Here is a 21,629-nt window from a genome sequence, read left to right as displayed (position 1 = left end):
AGAGCCTGTGCTCCGCAACGGGAGAGGCCACAACAGTGAGAGGCCCGCGTACCGCAAAAAAAAAAAAAAAAAAAAAAAAAAAAGAGCCAGTAACAAAAGGACAAAGATATGAAAAGAGTAAGTGAAACATTAAAAGAGATGGACTGTGAAAGGCCAGAAGAAAAGGAGAAAAAATTTCCCTAAGTTAAGGAAATTCTATCTGCTCTAAGTAAATTGAATCCTGACTGATAGGGCACACATGCCAAAACGGGTGAATAACAGACCATATGCTCAGAGCTTCCAAGGAATAAAGCAGAGTATCTACAAAAGTAACAAGACCAAGACTATTATCAAGAACCCTCCTCCCATTATGTACTAGGACAGTGAGCACAGGTCTCTAAACTTCTGGAGGAGGATGACTTTGAACTGGCCAAACCAATGAACCATTATTCAACTGAGAGAGAAAAACAAAACCTCTTTTGAGACATACACAAAAACACTTGATAAAATATACACTGTACAAAACAAAAAAAACTTATCTGCAGAGGGGAAAAGGTGATATACAGTGTAAACATATTTTAAACTAAATCATGTTGCCAACAAGGTCGTAAAACTGTTAAATGATTTCTAAATAGAGAGATTAGCATTGTTTTAATGCACTGGAAGCAATAAAACTTAAGGTGTGCTCAAAATTTTGTTTTGTTCTGAAGAGAGGGAAGAGTTCTCAAAATTTACAGACTGCAAGTTTAGACTTTGAAAAGAATAGATGGTAATCACTAAAAGAATAGAGAAAAGCACAACAAATGAGCTGAGAAAACTTCTGAAGTTTGGCTAAGAAAGGAAGGGGTGAGCGGCAGGGACATGGAAGCAAATTAAAAACACCAAACCAAATGTCAGGAATAAAGCCACATATACTAGTTACCATGTTAAACATTAAAAGATAACTAAAGACTCTCCAACTGAAAGGGAAGAGGTGGGCCCATAAACAGAAACAACAAAAAAATGGATGAACACAGAATTTCAAAAACTAATGAAAAGAAAAGAATTAGAAACCCATAACCACGGGTGATTTACCTCATCTGCTTCAGAAGATGAAGCAAATTAACAGGATGTAGCAAATCAAACACTGTAACTCTGATTTCACACATACAGCACTTTGTGCCCAACAGGAAAACAATACTCATAATATAGAAATTAGCAAGAAGAGTAACAAAACTAAAAATCTATATATTATAAAACAAATTGAAGGCTACATAGATAACTAGTAGCAGGTCCTCCAGTAAAGTTAAGCATTTGATACAGGTGTGGCACAGATACCTCCAGCTACTCACCTCTAACCTTAAAAAATAAGCAGTATTTTATTTAAAGGGCAGCATAGACACATCCCAGGAAAAACGAATAGCACGCAGGCAGATGTCACAGACACGATAAAGCATAAAACTAGCTCAGAATAGCTAAAGTATAGGTGACTAAGAAGAATATGGTGATAGATGAAGCTAATGAAAAAAGCAATAAACATAAAAGGCTAAGTAAAAACTGCTAAGGTATGTTTTTTACCTTTGGCTCTAAGCAATGAGTACCACTCAAAAGGAAGGTTTGAAACCAAGAGCAGGGCTAACAATCAAATATGCATTATGAAAAACCAAGCAGGCCACCGTATAGAGGAAGATCTGAAGCTGGGTAAGAATATGATCAGGGAAAATAGTTAAGACCAGTAAGTAATACAGGCAAAAGAAACAATCTGAATTAAGGCAGGAGCATAGGGACAGAAAGGAGAGGGAAGGGTTCAAAACACTATGGTTAAGTAGGTACAATGCCACCACCAAAAGAGGGGATTAAAGAGATACCCCCCCCTTTACACAAGATAAAGTGAGAAACACAGGTCAGTTTTGGACATGAATGCATATTAAAAATAAACATTTAGGGCTTCCCTGGTGGCGCAGTGGTTAAGAGTCTGCCTGCCCATGCAGGGGACACAGGTTCGAGCCCTGGTCTGGGAGGATCCCGCATGCGGCAGAGCAACTGGGCCCGTGAGCCACAACTACTGAGCCTGCGCATCTGAAGCCTGTGCTCTGCCACGAGAGGCCGCGATAGTGAGAGGCCCGCGCACTGCGATGAAGAGTGGACCCCGCTCGCTGCAACTAGAGAGAGCCCTCGCACAGAAACGAAGACCCAACACAGCCAAACAGAAATTAATTAATTAATTAATTAAAAATATATAGAGATACATTTTTAAAAATAAATAAATAACATAAACATTTAGACCTGCATTTGAATCACCTGGTACTCTTGTTAAAATGCAGACTCTGAATCAGAAGATTTGGCATTGGGCCTGAGATTCTGCATTTCTACCAAGCTCCTAAAGGGCTGTTGAATACTGCTGGTCCCCCAGATTCATCTTTGAGTACCCTCACATCATCCTCCTAATTCACAGTAACTCCTTTCAAGGAACCAGAACAGTCCCTCTTCCATACGACTGTGTTACTTTTTGTTAAATAGTTAGTTTCACGGGATTAGTTCTTACTGAATTAAGTATTCTAAACTGAAACCTATTATAAAATTCAAACTTTGCTAAGACAACTCTAATCCCCTCCCCACTGCCCCTAGGAACCTTCTGTCTTTGGGAAGACAAAGCAATACCAGACTTAAAAAGAAACGTGAATAATGTGATTTAAAACACCAAGCCCAGACACTGACACATGCACTGACCAATGCATTATGCAACAGACCTGGCTGATAAACACACATCACATAAAAACAGAGTGATGTTTACACTTACCTTTCTAGAAAGTGAATCATCACCAAGTCTTCTCTCCTCCTCTCTACGACGTTCCCTTTCTTCAATTTCCAACTCCCTTTGACGTTTTTTCCTTTCAACCTCTTCTAATTTCTTTACCCGCTCCTGATATTCTCGAAGCTCCTCTTCACGTTTCGCCCGTTCAGCACGCTCTCTCTCTTCCCGCTCTGTACAACGTATCAGGTTATAACGTGCGCCTCCTACCTGTACGCTTCCCCTAGTGCTAGGTCTACTTCTCTGGTATTAAAGAGGCAGCATAATGTAGAAGGAAATTCTTTTTAAGAATTTTAAAAGAGTTTACAATCAGCTAAACTTGAATATCAGAAATATTCAAGAAAACAAGTATTATGCCACTCAACACAACTAAAGGAGAATCCCTCCCCCAACTCCTGAGCATCTGGGATGCCAGATATAGGATCATCTGAGAGACTTCATCTGGCATGGGTTGCTCAATAAATGTTAACACTATATAGACTACAGTGATAAAAAATAAAAAGGCAGAATTTTCAAAAGAACACCAAAAACGTGGAAATAAGCTGGCAGAGGACCTAACACCCTCACAGATAACAAATTGCAGAAAACTACAAGCTGGGTTGTCAGAACCTGAGAACTAGTTAGTTGCAGTTAAGAAGCCAATCATCTTGGTTCCACATTCCTCTATTTTCTAAGTAAGACTGTATAAACTGGACCTGTCACCAACCTTACCACATACCTCCAGTCTGTCTATATAGTTACCTTTTAGCATTTTTTCTTCTGCCCTCCTCTGCTCTTCCTCTTCCTTTTCTCTATAGTAGGTTATTCTTCGTTCCTCTTTACGTTGTCTTTTACGTTCTTCCAAACGATTATGCCTTTCTTCTGCTAATCGCTCTTCAAACTGTTTAAGTTTTTCCTGTAATTGAATGGTTACCAAAAAATAAAAAACAATCAAATTTTCAAGGGCTACAAACTGGCAGTAAGTTTTAAGTTTACAAAATCATTGCAAGTTTCGTGGAACCACAGAAAGCAACCTTTAAATATAAAAACCAAATTTCCAAATGACTGAAGTTCTCGCATGTCAAATTTTTAAAATTTTGAACTGACAATATTATCTATACCGAGTGGGTTTACTTTTATACAATAAATCAAATGATTAAGTCAGAAACTAAGAGCAGGACACTTTGATCTAGTTTTTTCCTTTCTGAATCAAAGAATAAACAAAAGCTTGTATCAAAAGCAAATTTTATGCAGTCCACTTTCACCTTCAGAAAAATTTGTTCACAAGTGACAGTTACTTGGCCTATGAAATAATTTCAAGATACCTCTATTAAAATATTATTTGAATGACGATTATAAATGTTAGCTCAAGATAGAAAATACCACGAGGTTAAAGAAGAATCCTTAAGGTAAAACCCAAAAGCTCATGAATAGATGTTTCCCTGAAACCAGTAAGTTCACCTCATAAACAGACTGTCGTGCTGCCTTGAGCCGCGTAACAAATAAATCTCTGTCTTCAAGCATCCGTGACATTCGGTTCTTATGTTCAAGAGCCTTTTCCCGTTCCAGCTGCATTGTAGTAATCTGCAAATACATAATACAAAGTTAAATTTCAAAGTATTCATTATCTGCTTACTAATTTATCCCAAATTCCTGACAGATATTCTTGAAGAATTACAAGAAGTTCCTTTGCCCCTTCCATTCTGTCATAAAAATGGAAGGGTAACACATCCCTAGGAAGACAATCAGGGACAGAAGATGGATAAAGACGACATAGAGCATCTGTAAGAAACAGTTTTAACCCCATGATACCACAACATTTATAGAGGAAAAACTAAAATGTATACGGTAAAACAAAATAACAAATACCTCATGGTGTAAGAGGCACTATGGCTTTATCATTTAATGCATTTTCTTCCTTAAATACAACTGGAGGTTAAGGCAGGATGAATTACTCATATAGGAAAGCTTTTCCTTTGTGCTCCAAGTGAAACAATAAAAGGTTTCAGGGCACATGGAGCAAATCCTCTTAAGCATTTTAGCTGGTCTGTAACACTTTTCTTTTTCTAATTTCATACATTTAAAGAATGACCACACAAATTACAACTTCTAAAAAAACTGGAAAAACTGGCAACACTAGGCCCAGAATGACAATAATCCAATGGAACCAAGAAGGAGGGGCAGCCTCCATAGCTGTGTGTTGTCTCCTGCCTGTGGTTATTTTTTTTAAGCAGAATGAGGTCACTCGTTTTTACTACAAATGTGGCCACTACAAGCATTTGCAAATGTTGCTTTTGTATCCTTAGGTAAATACATACAATACAGACTAACAAAACTATACAAGGAGCTGTTTAGTCACAAAAAAACAGACTGTATGACTCCATCTATAAGAAATATCCAAAACAGGCAAGTCCAGAGACAGAAAGGAGATTGGTGGCTGCGCAGGGAGTGGAGAGACAACGGAGTGACTGCTAATGGGTATGAAGTTTCTTTTGGGGGTATGTTCTAAAATTAGGTTGCACAATTCTGTAAATACACTAAAACCATCAACTGCACACTTTAAATTGGTGAAATACGTGGCATGTGAATTGTATTATGTGGCATGTGAATTACATGGCATGTGAACTGCTGTTTTTTTTTAAATAAAATTTTCAGCTATCCTTTGTATTTTACAAGTTTCATTTTTTAATCTCCATTCTGAAAATTTCTGTCTGTCTACCAATCTGTTAGCATGCAGCCATTAAAGCACCATATCTGGCAAAAGAATACAAAAATCAATTTGAAACCCTGTTCCATTACTGGCAGAGGACTTAATTATAGCTTACAGTCTGAAAATATTATCATTAAATGAAAACCTTACTCTTTCTTCTTCTTGTTGTTCCCACAGATCCATGTCTTTAATTCTCTGTTCTTCATAAGCACTCTTTATCAAAGGGATTTCTTCCAAACGTTTAGCTCTTTCAAAGTAGTCAATCTGAATGTTATGAAAACAAGTATTGTTTAAAAAAAAAAAAGTTTAGCTCTTTCAAAGTAGTCAATCTGAATGTCATGAAAACAAGTATTGTTTAAAAAAAAAATTCTTTTAAACTTAGCATGTTAAAGTTCACCAGTTCTTTCATTTACCTTTTTTTCTTGATTCTTTAAGCGTTCCTGAAGTTCCTTCTTTTCCTTCTCCAGTTGTTCAACCTGTTTAGCCATGATGAAATCGGGATCCAGTTCTTCAAGGTCCTGAAAAGTAATACAAACGCACCACAATTAATAAGAGTATAAAAGAAGTGCATAGCAGTCAATATGGAGCACCAATTCTTTCTAGAAACGTATGCTAAATTACTTTCTTTATAATGGGCAAATGTTTGCAATAGGTAAATTCAGGCAATATAAAAATGTTTTAAAATAGCCTTATTTCCACTTGATTGTAGGGAAAAACAATGTAATCTTAACATCTATTTCCTATTCCTCCATTCTACCATATCCAAACTCCATTTCAACAGTGGCTAAAAACTAGCACCACTAAAAACAAATGCTTACTTCAGAGATTAATGAACTAGCTGTTATCAAAATGAGTGAAATAAACAAATAACCCAAAATAAACCAATAAATGGTAAAGAACTGTGCTTCTAAGAGACCCGAATAAAACTGAAGTTTTTAATGCATAATATGCTACATACTTCAATGTCAATATCTTTGAACGCTTTGGCACCCAGTTCTGTCTTCTTGATCTGCTCCAAACGCTCACGAACAGTCTTCTTCTTGATTTGTTCATGTTCCTGTAAGATACGCTCCTTCTCTCTCTCCTTTGCCTCCTGTCGCAGCCTCTCTTCTTCGGCCTTCCGTACTTTCTGGAGTTCAGCTTCCCTTTGCTCCAGCTCTTCTTTCTCACGCTGAATATTCAGACTCTCAAGCCGCTCCTTCCTTTCCTCAATTGTCTGACGGCGAGCCAGGATACGCTGATGCTCTTTCCTTGAATTTTTAAGGTATGCGGTAACAGCCAACTGATGCTGTTCTTCTTTCTCTTGCTTCAAAAACAAATGCATTAAAAAAAAATTTAAGTGACATACCATGGTATCAGACATCAAAAATATTACATAATCCTAATATATTATCCTTACATATATCTGCAGTTAATAACAGACGATAACATTATTCAAGATACTAGTTCCCACTACCAAATACTATGGCGCTACTCCTATTTGAAGTCTTTAACAGTAATGACATAGCTGAAGAACGTTTATCTGCTAGGTTGACTTTTCCCTGAATCAAATCTACTTTAAAGTGTTCAAGCCAAGGTGGAATACTAACAGAGCTCACAAACAAGAAACAACTGAAGCAGAAAGGAAAAGCCCAATCATAGTACTCCCTATTAGGAGGGTCATCACATGTGGTCTGTTACTGTACGGTTTAACAGTACTCCTTTTATCACATTACCCGAGTAGTGTATTATTTTATCCCATGGAAGGAAGCTCAAAGATCTGTGTATCTGATAAAGATATTTGATAAAATACCAAAACTATCAAATACAACTAAATATCAATAGGAAATATATAATAAATCTCTTCTCTCAGACATCATCTCAAACCTTTTTGTGGAAGACATAAGGGTCCCTCAAAAATTCTGTAGTCCATTTCTCCCAAAGATACATACCAGTATATGAGCTGGCTTAATGACTTCAAGGGCTTTTGCAAGTACTGAGGACATGGCTGTCAGCTGATTTCTGATCTGTTCTGAAGGCATGCTCTGCAGATGAGGACCAATTGGAGCATCTTCTCGAGTAGCATAATTCAAATCAGATCCAAAACTAAGGGTCCGAGATGTGTGGTCAATACGAACCTTTGAAAATTAAATGGTATTGGTATTATCAACAGTTAAATCTACATGCAAATATAGTCATTCTACAAATGAATAACTTGATTAAAATTCAAATGCATTTGAGAAAAAAAATTAACTAAAGAATGTCAAATATAAAAGCTAGAAGATTCATTCAATAAAGCTTTACAACAGTGCCACTGTACCAAAAGCTGAGGAACAAAGAGTATGTGTTTTTCGTCCTCAAAGGCCTCCAACCTCAGAGTCCCCCTGCAGCACCTACCTGAAGGTCGCAGTGCCTGGCTGCATCTACTATGGCCCGTTCCAGTTGGAAAGCATCAACAAAAGGAACCAGAGAAGTCAAACGAGAAAACTCAATGCTCTGATAAATTTGTGCCACCTGCATAAAAAACACAAGGTTAGTAATAATAGCTATCATTTATTCAGCATTTTTTATGTGGAGTCTCATGACAACCATGGAAAGTAGAAATTTAGCCTATTTTTCAAAGAAAAGAAAACTGAAGCTCAGAGTATGTTAACGGTACGTTGCTGGAGCTGGAATTACAATCCAAGGCTATTTCAAAGGTTTAGGTTATATTCTGAGCCATCACATAATCCTTTCATATCCTAGTTTCATAAAAAAAAACAAACACCTAAATGGTCACATATTTGTAGATAGAGACCTGCTACTTACCTAATTCATCTGAACACTTAATAAAATTGTTTATTTGTCTGAAGGAGACTGGCAGTATTACTACTTAGTTATACTGCTAATTAACCTTCAATTATTTGTATAGCACATAAGAAATAACACTGCTCACATATAGGAGAGCAAGCAGGTCAATGAAATGTGCACAAATACGAAAGTGAACATATAGTAAAAGCCCCCCCCCAATGAAACAAATGGAAGACAAAACAGGATCATTTAAGCCATATTATAAATAATATTCAAACTTAAGTACAAAGGTGGACTAAAATATGTTAAAAGACTGACAATACTGGGACTTCCCTGGCGGTCCAGTGGTTTAGACTCTGTGCTTCCAACACAAGGAGTGCGGGTTCTATCCCTGGTTGGGGAACTAAGATCCCGTAGGCCGTGCAGTGCAGCCAAAAATTAAAAAAGACTGATAATACCTAGTGTTAGCAGGAAAAAAGGCTTTCTATTTCTTGTTCACTATTGGTGGGAGGGCCCATGAATCCGATCTTTGAGGATCTATTAAAGCTTTAAATGTGTAGACCATGACTAATTACACTTCTTAGCTACAGGAAATCACAGAAGAATGCAAAGATACAAGTATAGAAGATGCTCACTACTGCAAGGTTTTATGATAGCAAAAAAACTAAAAAATTTCCATCAACAGACTCTGAATAAATAAATCATGGTACCTTTAGACAATGAAAAACTACGTAGGTATTAAAAGGAATAAGACATACACGGCTAACAAGGAAAAATGTACAAAGACAGTGGTCAACAAAAAAAAAGAGACAAAAGCAGTTATGAATTACATAATTGTTTTTCAAATCAAACAGATAAATAATAAAACTAATTTTGGTGGAGGGTAGAATCTGGGGAGGCTTTCATTTTCTAGGCTATTCCTACATTTTTTAGTTTTGTGATCAAAACAATGAAGGGAGAAATTACAATTTTTCCATAAAACATTCATTTTTTTCATCTTTACCTGCTGGAGAAGCCGGAGTATGGTGTTGTTTTGCAGCTGTGGGACATACTGTTGTAACTCTGGCTCCTTTTCAGGTTGCTCCCTAACCCAATTTAAAACCTATAAAATCCATTAAATTGAAAAAGAGTTATATTTTCTACATGACAAATACTAAAACACCTGAGATACTTTTTCAATTTTCTTAATATACAAAACCACCACACAATGCAGAGAAATACAAAAGGTAACATGCAGCTATTGACTGTTGTCTGAAGGTGACTGACAGCAATGGCTAAATTAGTCGTGCTGCTAATTTACCTCCAAAGGTTTATTTAGCACATCAGAAATCTCTTTTCTCTTGATATTAAAAAAAAAAAAAAAAAGACAATGAAATGTGCACCAAATTCAAACACACAGGACAACACTTCTCTCTTAACAAATAAAAATACAACCTAAAACTGCAACAGGGCTGGTTACGTGGTAATGTAACCAAAGCTTACCTTTGTGACTCTCTCACAGAGTTTTAGTGGGTTAAATTCGACTTCCAGCCAATTGTAAAGGTCTTTTACTTCTGGGACAACATACTGTAGCACATTGAATCTGACCTACAGTAAGCAAAACAAAAGTTTAAATGCTGAAGGTGTTTTCAACTGGGATTCTGAAATGATTATAAATTAAAGAAAAATATAAGGTTGGAAATCTGGGAAATGACTCTAAGATTATCTAGCCTCAACCTCACCTCCTTGAAATTTATGAAAAAGAAATCCAGGACCACTACGCTGAGTTTCCTGCGCCAAATTATGCAGCTCTCTACAGTGAAACCCCACAAGAATTTACAAGGGAAATAAAAACTCATCAACACAATCAAAGTATTTACAAAGACAACTTGTGTGGCCAACATCGACTAATTTATTATCAATAATAAGTAAATACCAGTTTACAAACAACTTTATCACACAAAAGTTATTACAGCAGCATCACTCCTGATAGCCACAAACTCAAAAAAACTCAGGACAAAAAGGGATAGGTTCACATAATATACAGAAACAGTCAAAGAAAGCAAAGCTACATTCAATACATGAATAAATCTCCCAGATGGTGAGGAAAAGAATTTCACATATTATGCCATTTATGTGAAATTTAAATTGCATATTAAAATATACAAACAGGCAAAATTAATCTGTGGTGTTATAAATCAGGACAGTGGTTATTCTTGGGGGAAATGGGAGAGTGTTGACTGGAAAAATCTTTTGAGAATTTATGCAATTACATTTATGATTTGTACTTCAAAAAAACGTTACAGGGCTTCCCTGGTGGCGCAGTGGTTGAGAGTCCGCCTGCCGATGCAGGGGACACGGGTTCGTGCCCCGGTCCGGGAAGATCCCACATGCCGCGGAGCGGCTGGGCCCGTGAGCCATGGCTGCTGAGCCTCCGCGTCCGGAGCCTGTGCTCCGCAGCGGGAGAGGCCACAGCAGTGAGAGGCCCGCATACCGCAAAAAAAACAAAAAAAAAAGTTACAGTTTAAAACATTTTAAGTTTATATTTGAATAGAACTCAACTTCCTTTCACAATAAAGATGCTGCTTGCATAAACCGCCCTCACAAAGGAGACAAAAAAGTGGTATAATTTTATAAACTCCCAAACTGCCCATAACCAAATCCTATCTTACCTGTGCTCCAACTACATACAGTGCATGTGACCTTTATCCTTTACTTGTTGGAAACTGCTAACCCAAAGAGAGAAAAACTGCAGCCAACAAACCAAGACCCCCAAAGCACAGGAGCACGTACCCCTACAGACTAGGTTCCAAACTGAGGCAACTGTTGGCAGATCCCATCTCCAAGACAGGAGGATGTCCACACCCTAGAGCACTCTAGGTTTAACTCCAGTGCAAAATGGGTGCATGACTGATGTCCCACAACATTTGAGTACTTCCCTTGTATGTTTATAGGAATAAGATGTGATACAAGCATTCAAATAAAACTCCCCCAGCCCTGATTTCATTCCTATCAAGAAATTATTCTATAGCCATCATCAAAAAGTCTACAAATAAATCCTGGAGAAGGTGTGGAGAAAAGAGAACCCTCCTACACTGCTGGTGGGAATGTAAATTGGGGCAGCCACTATGGAGAACAGTATGGAGGTTCCTCAGAAAACTAAAATTAGAATTACCATACGACCCATCAATCCCACTCCTGGGCATATATCTGGGCAAAACTATAATTAAAAACGATACATCACCTCTATGTTCACAACAGCACTATCCACAATAGCCAGGACACAGAAACAACCTAAATTTCCATCAACAGATGAATGGATAAAGAAGACGTAATATAAATACACACACACACACACACACACACACACACACACACACACACACACACACAATGGACTACTACTCAGCCATAAAAAAACATAATGCCGTTTGCAGCAACATGGATGCAACTAGAGATTATCATACTAAGTGAAGTCAAAAAGAGAAAGACAAATACCATGTGATCTCACTTATATGTGGAATCTAAAATATGACACAAATGAACCTATCTATGAAACAGAAAACGACCCACAGAGCACAGACTGGCGGCTGCCGGGGGTGCGGGGTGTGGAGACGGACTGGGAGTTTGGGGTCAGCAGATGCAAACTCTTCCATACAGAATAAACAACAAGGTCCTACTGTACAGCACAGGGAACTATATTCAGTATCTTAAGATAGGCCATAATGGAAAAGAATATTTTAAAAATGTACATATATGTATAACTGAATCACTTTGCTGTACAGCAAAAATTAACACAACACTGTAAACCAACTACAATTCGATTTAAAATAAATAAATAATTATTCTAGATTTTCCATTTAGCACCCCCTCCAAATAGGGAATGTGCTAGATAGGCTACCATAATCTATTAAAGTACATTTCTCTCTAAAATTAATAATTGGCTTTCTGACCTAACAATCTCTTATGAACTTGATTAATTTGAGTCTGTTCCTGAAATATTAGAATCATTCTCTTGGTGATTATGAATTTAGTTATATGGGCCCAAAACTCAGGTCTCGACCTTGTACACATGGTGAACTCAAGTTTTATAAAATGCCTCTTGACAGTTAGCTATTCTATTCATCTGGCACCTTTCTAATAAACGTAAACACTTACCTACGGGTACAATGAGGACCCAGATCTGATGTCCTGGCTACTGACCCTGATCCCACCAATACTCACCCCTGAATAAGTATCTTTAACATCAAGGTGTGCTATGTACAGACATGGGCTCAAGAGATACGGATTATACTTCCAGTTTGGCACATCTTTCAATACTTAAAAATTTTTAAAAATACATATTTGCTAGTAAGACCTCTTCCTAAACACAATGCTGTTGTTTTATAATTTAATTCAGTCCCATAAAAACTTTCCAAAACACAAAGCTGATTTTTGCAAGTGGAAGCAGAATAAAACATGGACGCATACAAAGACAGAAAAATAGTTTTAGATATTAAGTTTTTTTATAAAAGTTGACCACAAAGGGAATTTGCCTTGCTACTATACAGAGAACTATGTTACAAGAGAAAACCGTTGCCATATAGAAAATGTGTTAATTTTTATCTAAATTAACTGACTGCCAGTAAAGTAAGGCCTATTCTCTAATACCTGTCCCTCTTTTTTCTCTTGTCCCAGAGTAATTTGCTGGAGGTGTACCACAATAACCACTAAGTCAGACTATTACTGTGAATCAGAATCTCTAAAATCTAAACTCCTCTAAGAGTGCAAATTCCATTTAAGTATCACTTGCCTGCCATGTAACAGACACTCACGTGATAAAGTTCCACTGAATTAAAGATTCCAATGTAAAACATCGTGAAGATACAAAATCTTAGGCTCCATATTCTGAAACTGATTTAGTGAATGCGGTGGGTGAAACCTTGAAATCTGCATTTAAAAAAGTACTTCAGGGCTTCCCTGGTGGCGCAGTGGTTGAGAGTCCGCCTGCCGATGCAGGGGACACAGGTTCGTGCCCTGGTCCGGGAAGATCCCACATGCCGCGGAGCGGTTAGGCCCGTGAGCCACGGCCGCTGAGCCTGTGCGTCCGGAGCCTGTGCTCCGCAATGGGAGAGGCCACAACAGTGAGAGGCCCACATACCACCAAAAAAAAAAAAAAAGTACTTCACAAAATTTCAGTGCATAGCCCTGATTAAGAACCACTGCCTTAGTAACATACAATGAAAGTTTAAAAGAAAAAAAAGTTGGAAACATTTTAATTGTCCAGAATTGGGCCTAATCTAACTCACATTCTTTCCTAGCCTCATTATCGTATTTTCTAACACCTATCAGCAGCGTGATTTTTCTCTATAGCCCCTGAACATTCTTGCCCATCATCACTTCTCTTACCAAGTGGCCCATATTATTCCTCGAAGCTAGTCCAAGTCTTGTCTGCTACATCAAATTTAACCCCAGCTCACTCAAGACAAAACACCTCAACTGAACAGTGTTGACTTACAAAAACCTGACCATATAGCTCTCTGTTCAAAGCCATAAGAATACTAAAACTTATACCAACCATATCGTTAATAAGGCCAATTCGCGTTGGTGGAGCTTGCAGGCCTAGCAGTGTTGCAAGGCGACGCTGTTTTTCAACTATAATGCCGTCCATATCCAGAAGTCGAGCAATATCAGTACGCTCAGGGGTAATGGGGATGGAAAGAGTGGCCAAAAGGACTCTAGTAGACATTCTGGAGAACAAAGTTACAATCTGTTAAATTTGTAAATGTTACTTGATAAGCAGAAAGACACTTCTCTTTAATCCTCTAGTAAAATATGCCACTGACAGAATATGTACACCACCACGGTAAACTGTACTCGTAAGTATTCGTCAAAGCATGGAATTAATTAAAAGAGAAATGGACTATGCTAAAATGAACACTTGGAGAAGCAGAACTTCATTCACTCGCTTACTACTGTCAATATCTTCTAGCTACAGAGGAAGACTGTGGGTAAAATGGCAGAACAGACACATTTGTATGTACCCCATACTTCCTTATAAAAACATTTAAGGCAGCTTTTAAAATGAAGGGAAAAATGACAATAAGAAAGAAAAAAATTACAAGGACCATAAGTGAACATAATTATGGAAGGTGGGGGTCAAAAGCTAAAGCTTCCTTAAAACACAAAAGGAAAGTCAGGTTGAATTCAGAGCACCATAGGACACTAAGGATTGTGGGCTCTGAAGCACAAGAGTCAAGAGTTGGAATCTCAGCGTCACGATTCCCAAGACTGGAACCTTAGGCAAAATACTTCATTTTCTGAGTCACAAGGCTGTTGTGAGGATTAAGGAAAATAACGTACATAGAGCAAAACAGCTTAATGATTATGACAGTACTCTTACAGTATTTTCTGATGGGAGAGTACTGAAACAACAAAGGAAAATCAGGTTTTTTCTTATCCCAAACAGACATGGATTACGTACAGGATAGTGAATGACATAATGAATGCTATCCTCAAGAGTTTTTTTTTAAAAATACATGCTAGAAAAATTCATTTATTTGGTTCCATGTATTGCTTTAAAAGCTAAAAGAAAAACAATCTGGTGTATATAGTTCTACTAGAGGCCAAAATAACAGGGTCTACCAATAAGATATGGTATGAGAGTTGCCTAAGCCCAACTGAAATGTACAATAAAAACCAAACATGACTGAAACAAAAGTATATATGTAATGTTAAAAAAATAAAATGGTCTTAGATTGTTAGGTTATAGACTATCTATCTACATAAAAATACACACACCAAATATTTTATACAGTTAATGTTTTATAGTTGGGAAAAGTTACTTGATAAAGTACTCATTTCTTCTGTCTAATTAGTTCCTAAATTCTAAATACCCATACGTGGATAGAAAGCTCATACCTTAACACTGACTTTCCTAATACTCCATTTTCTCAATTGGAGAGTTATCAGATAAAAGATAGCTACTGAAGACCAAGAATACTGCCCAAGAAGAACCACATCGAGATATTTCTGGTAGCTACAACTGGAAGGACTGCTACTGGCACCCAGTGGGTAAACCAGGGATGCTGCTGAAGATCCTGAACGCACAGTCCCCTCCACAACAAAGAATGAACCAGCCCCAAATGTCAACAGTGCAGAAGCTGAGAAACCCGCATCAAACACTATCATGGGGCTTCCCTGGTGGCGCAGTGGTTGAGAGTCCGCCTGCTGATGCAGGGGACGCGGGTTCGTGCCCCGGTCTGGGAGGATCCCACATGCCGCGGAGCGGCTGGGCCCGTGAGCCATGGCCGCTGAGCCTGCGCGTCCGGAGCCTGTGCTCCGCAACGGGAGAGGCCACAACAGTGAGAGGCCTGTGTACCGGAAAAAAAAAAAAACACTATCATGCCATTTAGAAGTTATTTCTTTCATAATTTCAATACTATCTGACAATAAGACTCTTACCTTTGCATCTCTTCTTGTGTAAGATTCTTTCTCATTTCTCTAGATAAATGGTAAAGACGATGGAGTGTAGATGCATGAAAAAGAGCATTTCCAGATTTCCAAAATACAGTTGAGACTTTGTTATAATAATTTGCCATCAACTGAGGTTTGGGCGGTTTTTTAGACAAGGAGAATAGCCCATGAATATCTTCCACAGCTTTGAATGCTTCCTAAAATTAGTGGTACAAATTACAGTCATTGCATTCTCAACAAACAAACAAATCTAACTCAAATCTCTTTATGAAACTTAAAATACAGAACACAAGAATAAAAACGGCAAATAAAATGCCTTCATGTGTGGTTCTTTTTATTCGTCTATAATTCAATGTCTGATATGTTTCAGAAAAACATCACAATTACAAAAACACTAAATCCTTAAACTACTTAAAGTAGATTGCCCAAACTTTTTTAAAAAATATGCATATTATCATACCGCTTGAGGGAATATATATATTTTTTAAATCTGAAAGGATATAAAACACAATATAGAGGTTATTTCTCAGTGATAAAGATAATGGATAATTTCTCCCTTTTACTTATCTATTTTTTCTATACTAAGCGTGTTTACTTGTCTTCTATTGAACTTTTTTTCCTCTTTAGTTCATCAGACAGTATTCCAAGGGTGTACCCTACAGAAAAGGAAAATATGGGGAGAGAGCAGGAAATCACATTTCCACTTGGCTGAAAAACTACCAATTTTTAGTTTCTTCCTCCGCAATTTCAATTAGATTTGGTGGGGGAATCAAATATATAAAAACAATTCATGTGAAAATGTCTTTGCAGAATTCTTAGAGTAAAAAGGCCATGCTGAGGACAAGATTCCCAACACCACTGGGATCTCCAATGTAGGATATTCACTGTGCATTGCTTACTAAGTCAGGGCAGCACGGAGATATCGAGGAGATCATCTAGTGCAGTGCTTCTGTAGCTCTCTGCGGTAAAGGACAAGTTCATCTTTGGCATTTCTAACCTGTTGCCACCAATACTTTCATAAAATACAATAAAATTACTACAAAAATAAGATGGAAAGATGAACTTAGACTTTTTTTTAATCAGAGTAAACAGACACAAAACTACTATGAAACTGTTCTTTAAAAAATTTTGTAAATGCATATTCTCCAAGCATTAAGCCACACTTTGAGCACTGAGGTCTGAAAAACATTACATGATTGGGCTCAGAATTGATATCAGGCACCAAGAACCAAAATATCTGAGACTTCCTGTCCAGAACGCTTCCTACTCCATTAGACAACCTTAAATTTGTCACCTATCTATTGAAATTAACCAACAGATTATCAAGATGCAGATACTCATTAAGGAAAAAAAAGGTAATATGGGCTGTTATTACTATAAAGAAAAGCTAACAGTTCACAACATACCTGCCACAATTCCATGCTGATAGCACTGTCCAACTGAACAAGCCTGGTTTCCAAATGCATGGACTGGCTCTCTGGATTATTAAGATTGATTGCTGTACTTTGGTTATGGTGGCGTTGAATCTGAGACAAGTGCATTCTCAAATTGTCACACAGCTTACGGAATTCAGCCTTACGGGTATATTGGAGGCAGAATTTGAAAGCTATAAGCATAAGTGTAAAATATATTAGGTACTTTCCACCATCAATTTAAGTATTTGAATAGGTTTTATTTCATATACTAAGGTCAGTTACTTTAACAAGATTTACCAAACTCACCATCAGTCTTTAGAAGTGATCACAGTCATAACTCACTTCATGTGCCCTGACCACCTTTTGGACATAGTCATTAGTCCTGTTCTAGGACTAAAATACAGTTCTGGGAGAGTTTACAAAAGGAAGAGATTCAAATTTAGGTCTAGAAGGGACTCACCTTTCAAACACTTCAAACCCTAAAAGAGCAAAAAAATTCTGGTCTGAAATACAATGAACTTTCCTATGTAAGTTACTAGAAAACAAGCTTCTGCACTAATTAAAACTAAATAATACATATTGGGGGTGTGTGGTAACCTAATTTCAACTGTGTACACAGATGTGTAAATGCACTACTTGCTCCACCATTAAAATACATAGTCATTTTCTACTGTCAAAAATGCAATACGGGGCTCCCCTGGTGGCGCAGTGGTTGAGAGTCCGCCTGCCAATGCAGGGGACACAGGTTCGTGCCCTGGTCCGGGAAGATCCCACATGCTGCGGAGCAGTTAGGCCCGTGAGCCATGGCCACTGAGCCTGCGCACCCGGAGCCTGTGCTCTGCAACGGGAGAGGCCACAACAGTGAGAGGCCCGCGTACCGCGCCAAAAAAAAAAAAAAAAAAAAAAAGCAATACGAAAATAACTTTTGTCCTTCCCTTAAAAGAGTATTTCTATTTTACAGGATGCATTTTAACTACAAGTTAATATTTATCTCAACTGTTATCAAAAAGCCCTAGCTTATTTGTGTTAAATGAAAATTCACATATGCTAGCCATGTAAGCATAACAAAACAGATCAGCCAATCAACTCCATATTAAAAAGAATGGCAACACCTGCTTGTGCCTAAGGCCAAAGTAAGAAAAAGCCAAGAGCCACTCTCAAGCCACGTACAGTTAAAAGGCTGCATTGACAGTAAGGCAAAAAGACAAGATTAGGAAAACAGACTTAACACAGTTCTTCAGATTAAAAGTGCATGCAGTATTAACTACTAGATACTTTTTATGATGATCCTGAGTCATCAGGAAGGTTTAGTTCTATATTCAGTAACACTGTTTAAGAAAGGAAAAATATACAGTTTTTCATAGAATCATGTAAGTCTTCTGAACCTTAAAAAGACTTTAGAAACCCAGTACATGGTTAAGTAGCTTGCCAAAGAATATGTTGTAGAGTCAAAAGTAGAAATCAAGTTTGCCAGAAAGCAATCAAAAAGTTGTTTATCTTTTCAGTCACTTGGAAAATTCCAAAATGACTTTAAAAGGTGTTTCAGACATCAGTAGAATATAGAGAATTACAAATTTCTTATAATCATTTATATAATATTCAAATGAATGCTAATCATCTACAACAATAAAAACTATGTAAAATAAGTACTACAGAGAAAAGGAGGTTAATTTTAACAGTTAATCTTTTGCAAAACCTATCCTTAAGTCAACTTTCAAATCAGTTCTTGTTTTACCTTGTTGGGCAATATCATGGTAGAGACGCTCTACTCTAGAATTGTTTCGAAGAAGGTCCAAACACTGTCTGTATGATTCCCACAGGAATTTAACCCATGGAGTTAAAAGTAATCTGTCAGTACGATCCTGAGTGTCTTCACCACTTACAGCACTTAGGAGAACACTACAAAAATATTTTAAAACATTGAAAACAATTTTAGACATGGTTTCCTACTTTGCCATATGATTATAAACCCAAAACCAAAACTGATTATAAAATAGTTTAAATTCTTACTACAACTCTGGACACACGGTAAAGCTATCACTTAGTGTCAAAGTATTTGAATTCCCAATCTGTATTACAGCCATTTAAATTAGTATACACCCTCCTATCTGATGGTTGTAATTTTCCACCTTTATGAACTTTGAATAGTACATGACTTCTTGAGGTTACCATACATTTAAAATTTCAAAGATAAGCATTCTTTCTAGCAAACATCTACTTCAAATGGGTATGATGGAGACACATGTAAAGAAAAACAATGAGAAAAATTTACTTAGCAATTTAACCCACACACCTCTCAGGAGTCTGAATATTATCCAGATCTTCTATGTCTAAGACCATCTGCTGGGATTCTTCTTTAGCAGCTTCAGTTTTCTCCTCTGCCAATTTCAAGTATGCCCTAACAACATCCTCTAGAGATTTGATGTTCACCTAGACAAAATAAATAAATAAATAAAACTTTCCCCAACAAACCATAAAATATTTTAAAAGCAAACTTTATGATATAAAACATAATAACTTTCAGAGGCAAACTCCTCTGAAAATTACTAAAAGCAATTAGTAAAACATAAAAACCCAGCTGTTCATACCTGTTGACAAATGTTCTTATACTGATATAAGCCTTCTTTAGCCAAGTGGCTCTTGCGAAGATCCACACAAAGTTCCAAGTATTTCAACATAATTGGCTCATGTATCTTTTGCCATGTTCTATGTTTCTTACTTTTCATAACATCGTAAAGAACGTCCAAAGCAGGCTGCTTTTTGCCAACTTCAAGAAATTCTGGAAAAGTAATTCAGGAGAATTAAAATCAGTTATGTATACTATATAAATGCCTAAATCTTGCTTTTTAATTTGGCTGTTTTAATTTCTGAACCTATTACCATCTCTTTTGAGGTCAAATTTATTTCTGACTTCTAAAGCTATGCCAAAATTATCCAAGGTAAAACAATGAAAAACTAATACTATCTCAAATATGACCTACAGGTAAAACTAGATTTCACTCAATTCCTCTGTACCAATTATATCTTTCTAAGTTATTTTAAAGTTCCAGAAATTCAAGTCATGAGGGAAAACAATCTCCCCCTTGTACACGCAGAAAAATCAAGTGTAACTTCGGTCACAATGATCTGGCTGATGAAATTTTTGTTAGTTTATGTTAAGACTTGAGGCAGAAAAAACAAATTAGATTGACTTTTTTCCTTTACAATCTATTGACTGTGTGGGTCTATTTCTGGGCTCTAGAGTGATCGTTCTCTACTGATCTGTCTAGTCTTTTGCCAACACCTCACTGTCTTGATTACTGTAGCCATATAGAAAAGTCTTCAAATCAAGTAGGGTGAGTACTCCAACTTTGTTCTTCAGTACTGTGTTGGCTATACAACACTTTTGCCTTTCCACATAAACTTCAGAATTAGCTTATAGATACCTACAAAACAGCTCATTGGGGACTTCCCTCGTGGCCCAGTGGTTAAGAATCCGCCTTCCAATGCAGGGGACGTGGGTTCGATCCCTGGTCCAGGAACTAAGATCCCACATGCCACGGGGCAACTAAACCCGAGCGCTGCAACTGCTGAGCCCGCACGCTCTGGAGCTCATGCACCACAATGAGAGAGAAGTCCACGTGCCGCAAGGAAAGATCCCACATGCCGCAACTAAGACCCAGCCAAATAAATAAGTTTAAAAAAAAAAAAAGAAAGCTCACTGGGATCTTATTGAATCTATATAACAAGTTTGGAAAAACTGACAACAGTATTTACACTTCCAATCCATGAGCACAAAATATCGCTACACTTATTTATCCCAGTCTAAACATGAGAAACATACTGAGACAAATCCCAGCTGAGAGAGAAAATACCTGACCAATAGTGCTCAAAACCGTCAAGGCCATCAACAAATCTAAGAAACTGTCACAACCAAGAGGAGCCTAAGGAGACAACTAAATGTAATGTGGTATCCTAGGATGGGATCCTGGAATACAAAAGGGACATTAGGAAAAGCTGAGGAAATATGAACAAAGTATGGACTTTCCTTAGTAACAATGTTAACAGCATTGATTCATTAATTGTGAAAAATATACCACACAGATGTAAGATATTCATTAATAGGAGAATCTGTGTGTGGTGTATATGGGAACCCTCTGTACTATATAATTCTGTAACTCTCAAATTTCTAAAATTAAAAGTTTATTTTTTAATTGGGGAAAAAAATTTAGAACGTAGAGCAAAGAAATGTATACTCTTTTAAAATTCACCACCTAAACCTGAAGGCATGTACATGGCAATATTTCAAAATCAGTTCCAATCTTAGGTATGTTGCTCATTTTGAAACTCAATCAAAAGCAAAGTCTCCTCTATCACATTATTTCTGACCAAGGTTAAAATCTATATTTTTTCTCATCTTATTTTCTTTTGTACACTTAATAGACTAGGGGGTGGTATTTTTCTGGTTATGTTCAACGTAAAACTCAGTAACTGGCAAATTTCACACACACAAAAAATCTCTCCACTGAACATTTGAAAAATAATTTGGCAGAACTAAACACTAGTTTACACT

The 21,629-nt window shown here is 37.2% G+C and overlaps 1 protein-coding gene and 2 non-coding genes across 5 annotated transcripts in view; all 3 read right to left on the bottom strand.

Moving 5' to 3' along the window:
* EIF3A (eukaryotic translation initiation factor 3 subunit A) overlaps positions 1-21,629 on the bottom strand; it is a 35,572-nt gene that overhangs the window by 9,661 nt on the left and 4,282 nt on the right. For 2 of the 3 annotated variants that reach the window (XR_003677587.2, XM_007111110.4), the window contains exons 2-17: positions 19,666-19,856; positions 19,371-19,507; positions 18,813-18,976; positions 17,069-17,268; positions 15,651-15,859; positions 13,765-13,936; positions 9,711-9,815; positions 9,232-9,330; positions 7,836-7,952; positions 7,391-7,576; positions 6,418-6,765; positions 5,873-5,977; positions 5,610-5,723; positions 4,211-4,333; positions 3,512-3,665; positions 2,759-2,943 (exon numbers count right to left, since the gene is read on the bottom strand). Coding sequence is in view for 2 of the 3 variants with exons in the window: in XM_007111110.4 (XP_007111172.1) it covers positions 2,759-2,943; positions 3,512-3,665; positions 4,211-4,333; positions 5,610-5,723; positions 5,873-5,977; positions 6,418-6,765; positions 7,391-7,576; positions 7,836-7,952; positions 9,232-9,330; positions 9,711-9,815; positions 13,765-13,936; positions 15,651-15,859; positions 17,069-17,268; positions 18,813-18,976; positions 19,371-19,507; positions 19,666-19,856 (2,609 nt within the window). In the remaining variant the exon portion in view is untranslated. Of the gene's footprint in view, positions 1-2,758; positions 2,944-3,511; positions 3,666-4,210; positions 4,334-5,609; positions 5,724-5,872; positions 5,978-6,417; positions 6,766-7,390; positions 7,577-7,835; positions 7,953-9,231; positions 9,331-9,710; positions 9,816-13,764; positions 13,937-15,650; positions 15,860-17,068; positions 17,269-18,352; positions 18,406-18,812; positions 18,977-19,370; positions 19,508-19,665; positions 19,857-21,629 lie in introns of those variants that run through there. The other variant, XM_028481518.2, reaches the window with a different exon arrangement.
* LOC112064269 (small nucleolar RNA SNORA19) lies at positions 8,279-8,408 on the bottom strand. Its single transcript, XR_002891451.1, has one exon. It is a non-coding gene; the product is annotated as a small nucleolar RNA SNORA19 (small nucleolar RNA).
* LOC112064270 (small nucleolar RNA SNORA19) lies at positions 9,474-9,610 on the bottom strand. Its single transcript, XR_002891452.1, has one exon. It is a non-coding gene; the product is annotated as a small nucleolar RNA SNORA19 (small nucleolar RNA).

This window comes from Physeter macrocephalus, chromosome 20 (assembly GCF_002837175.3).
Source record: "Physeter macrocephalus isolate SW-GA chromosome 20, ASM283717v5, whole genome shotgun sequence".
NCBI lineage: Eukaryota > Metazoa > Chordata > Mammalia > Artiodactyla > Physeteridae > Physeter > Physeter macrocephalus.
This window is presented reverse-complemented; position numbering and strand designations above follow the sequence as displayed.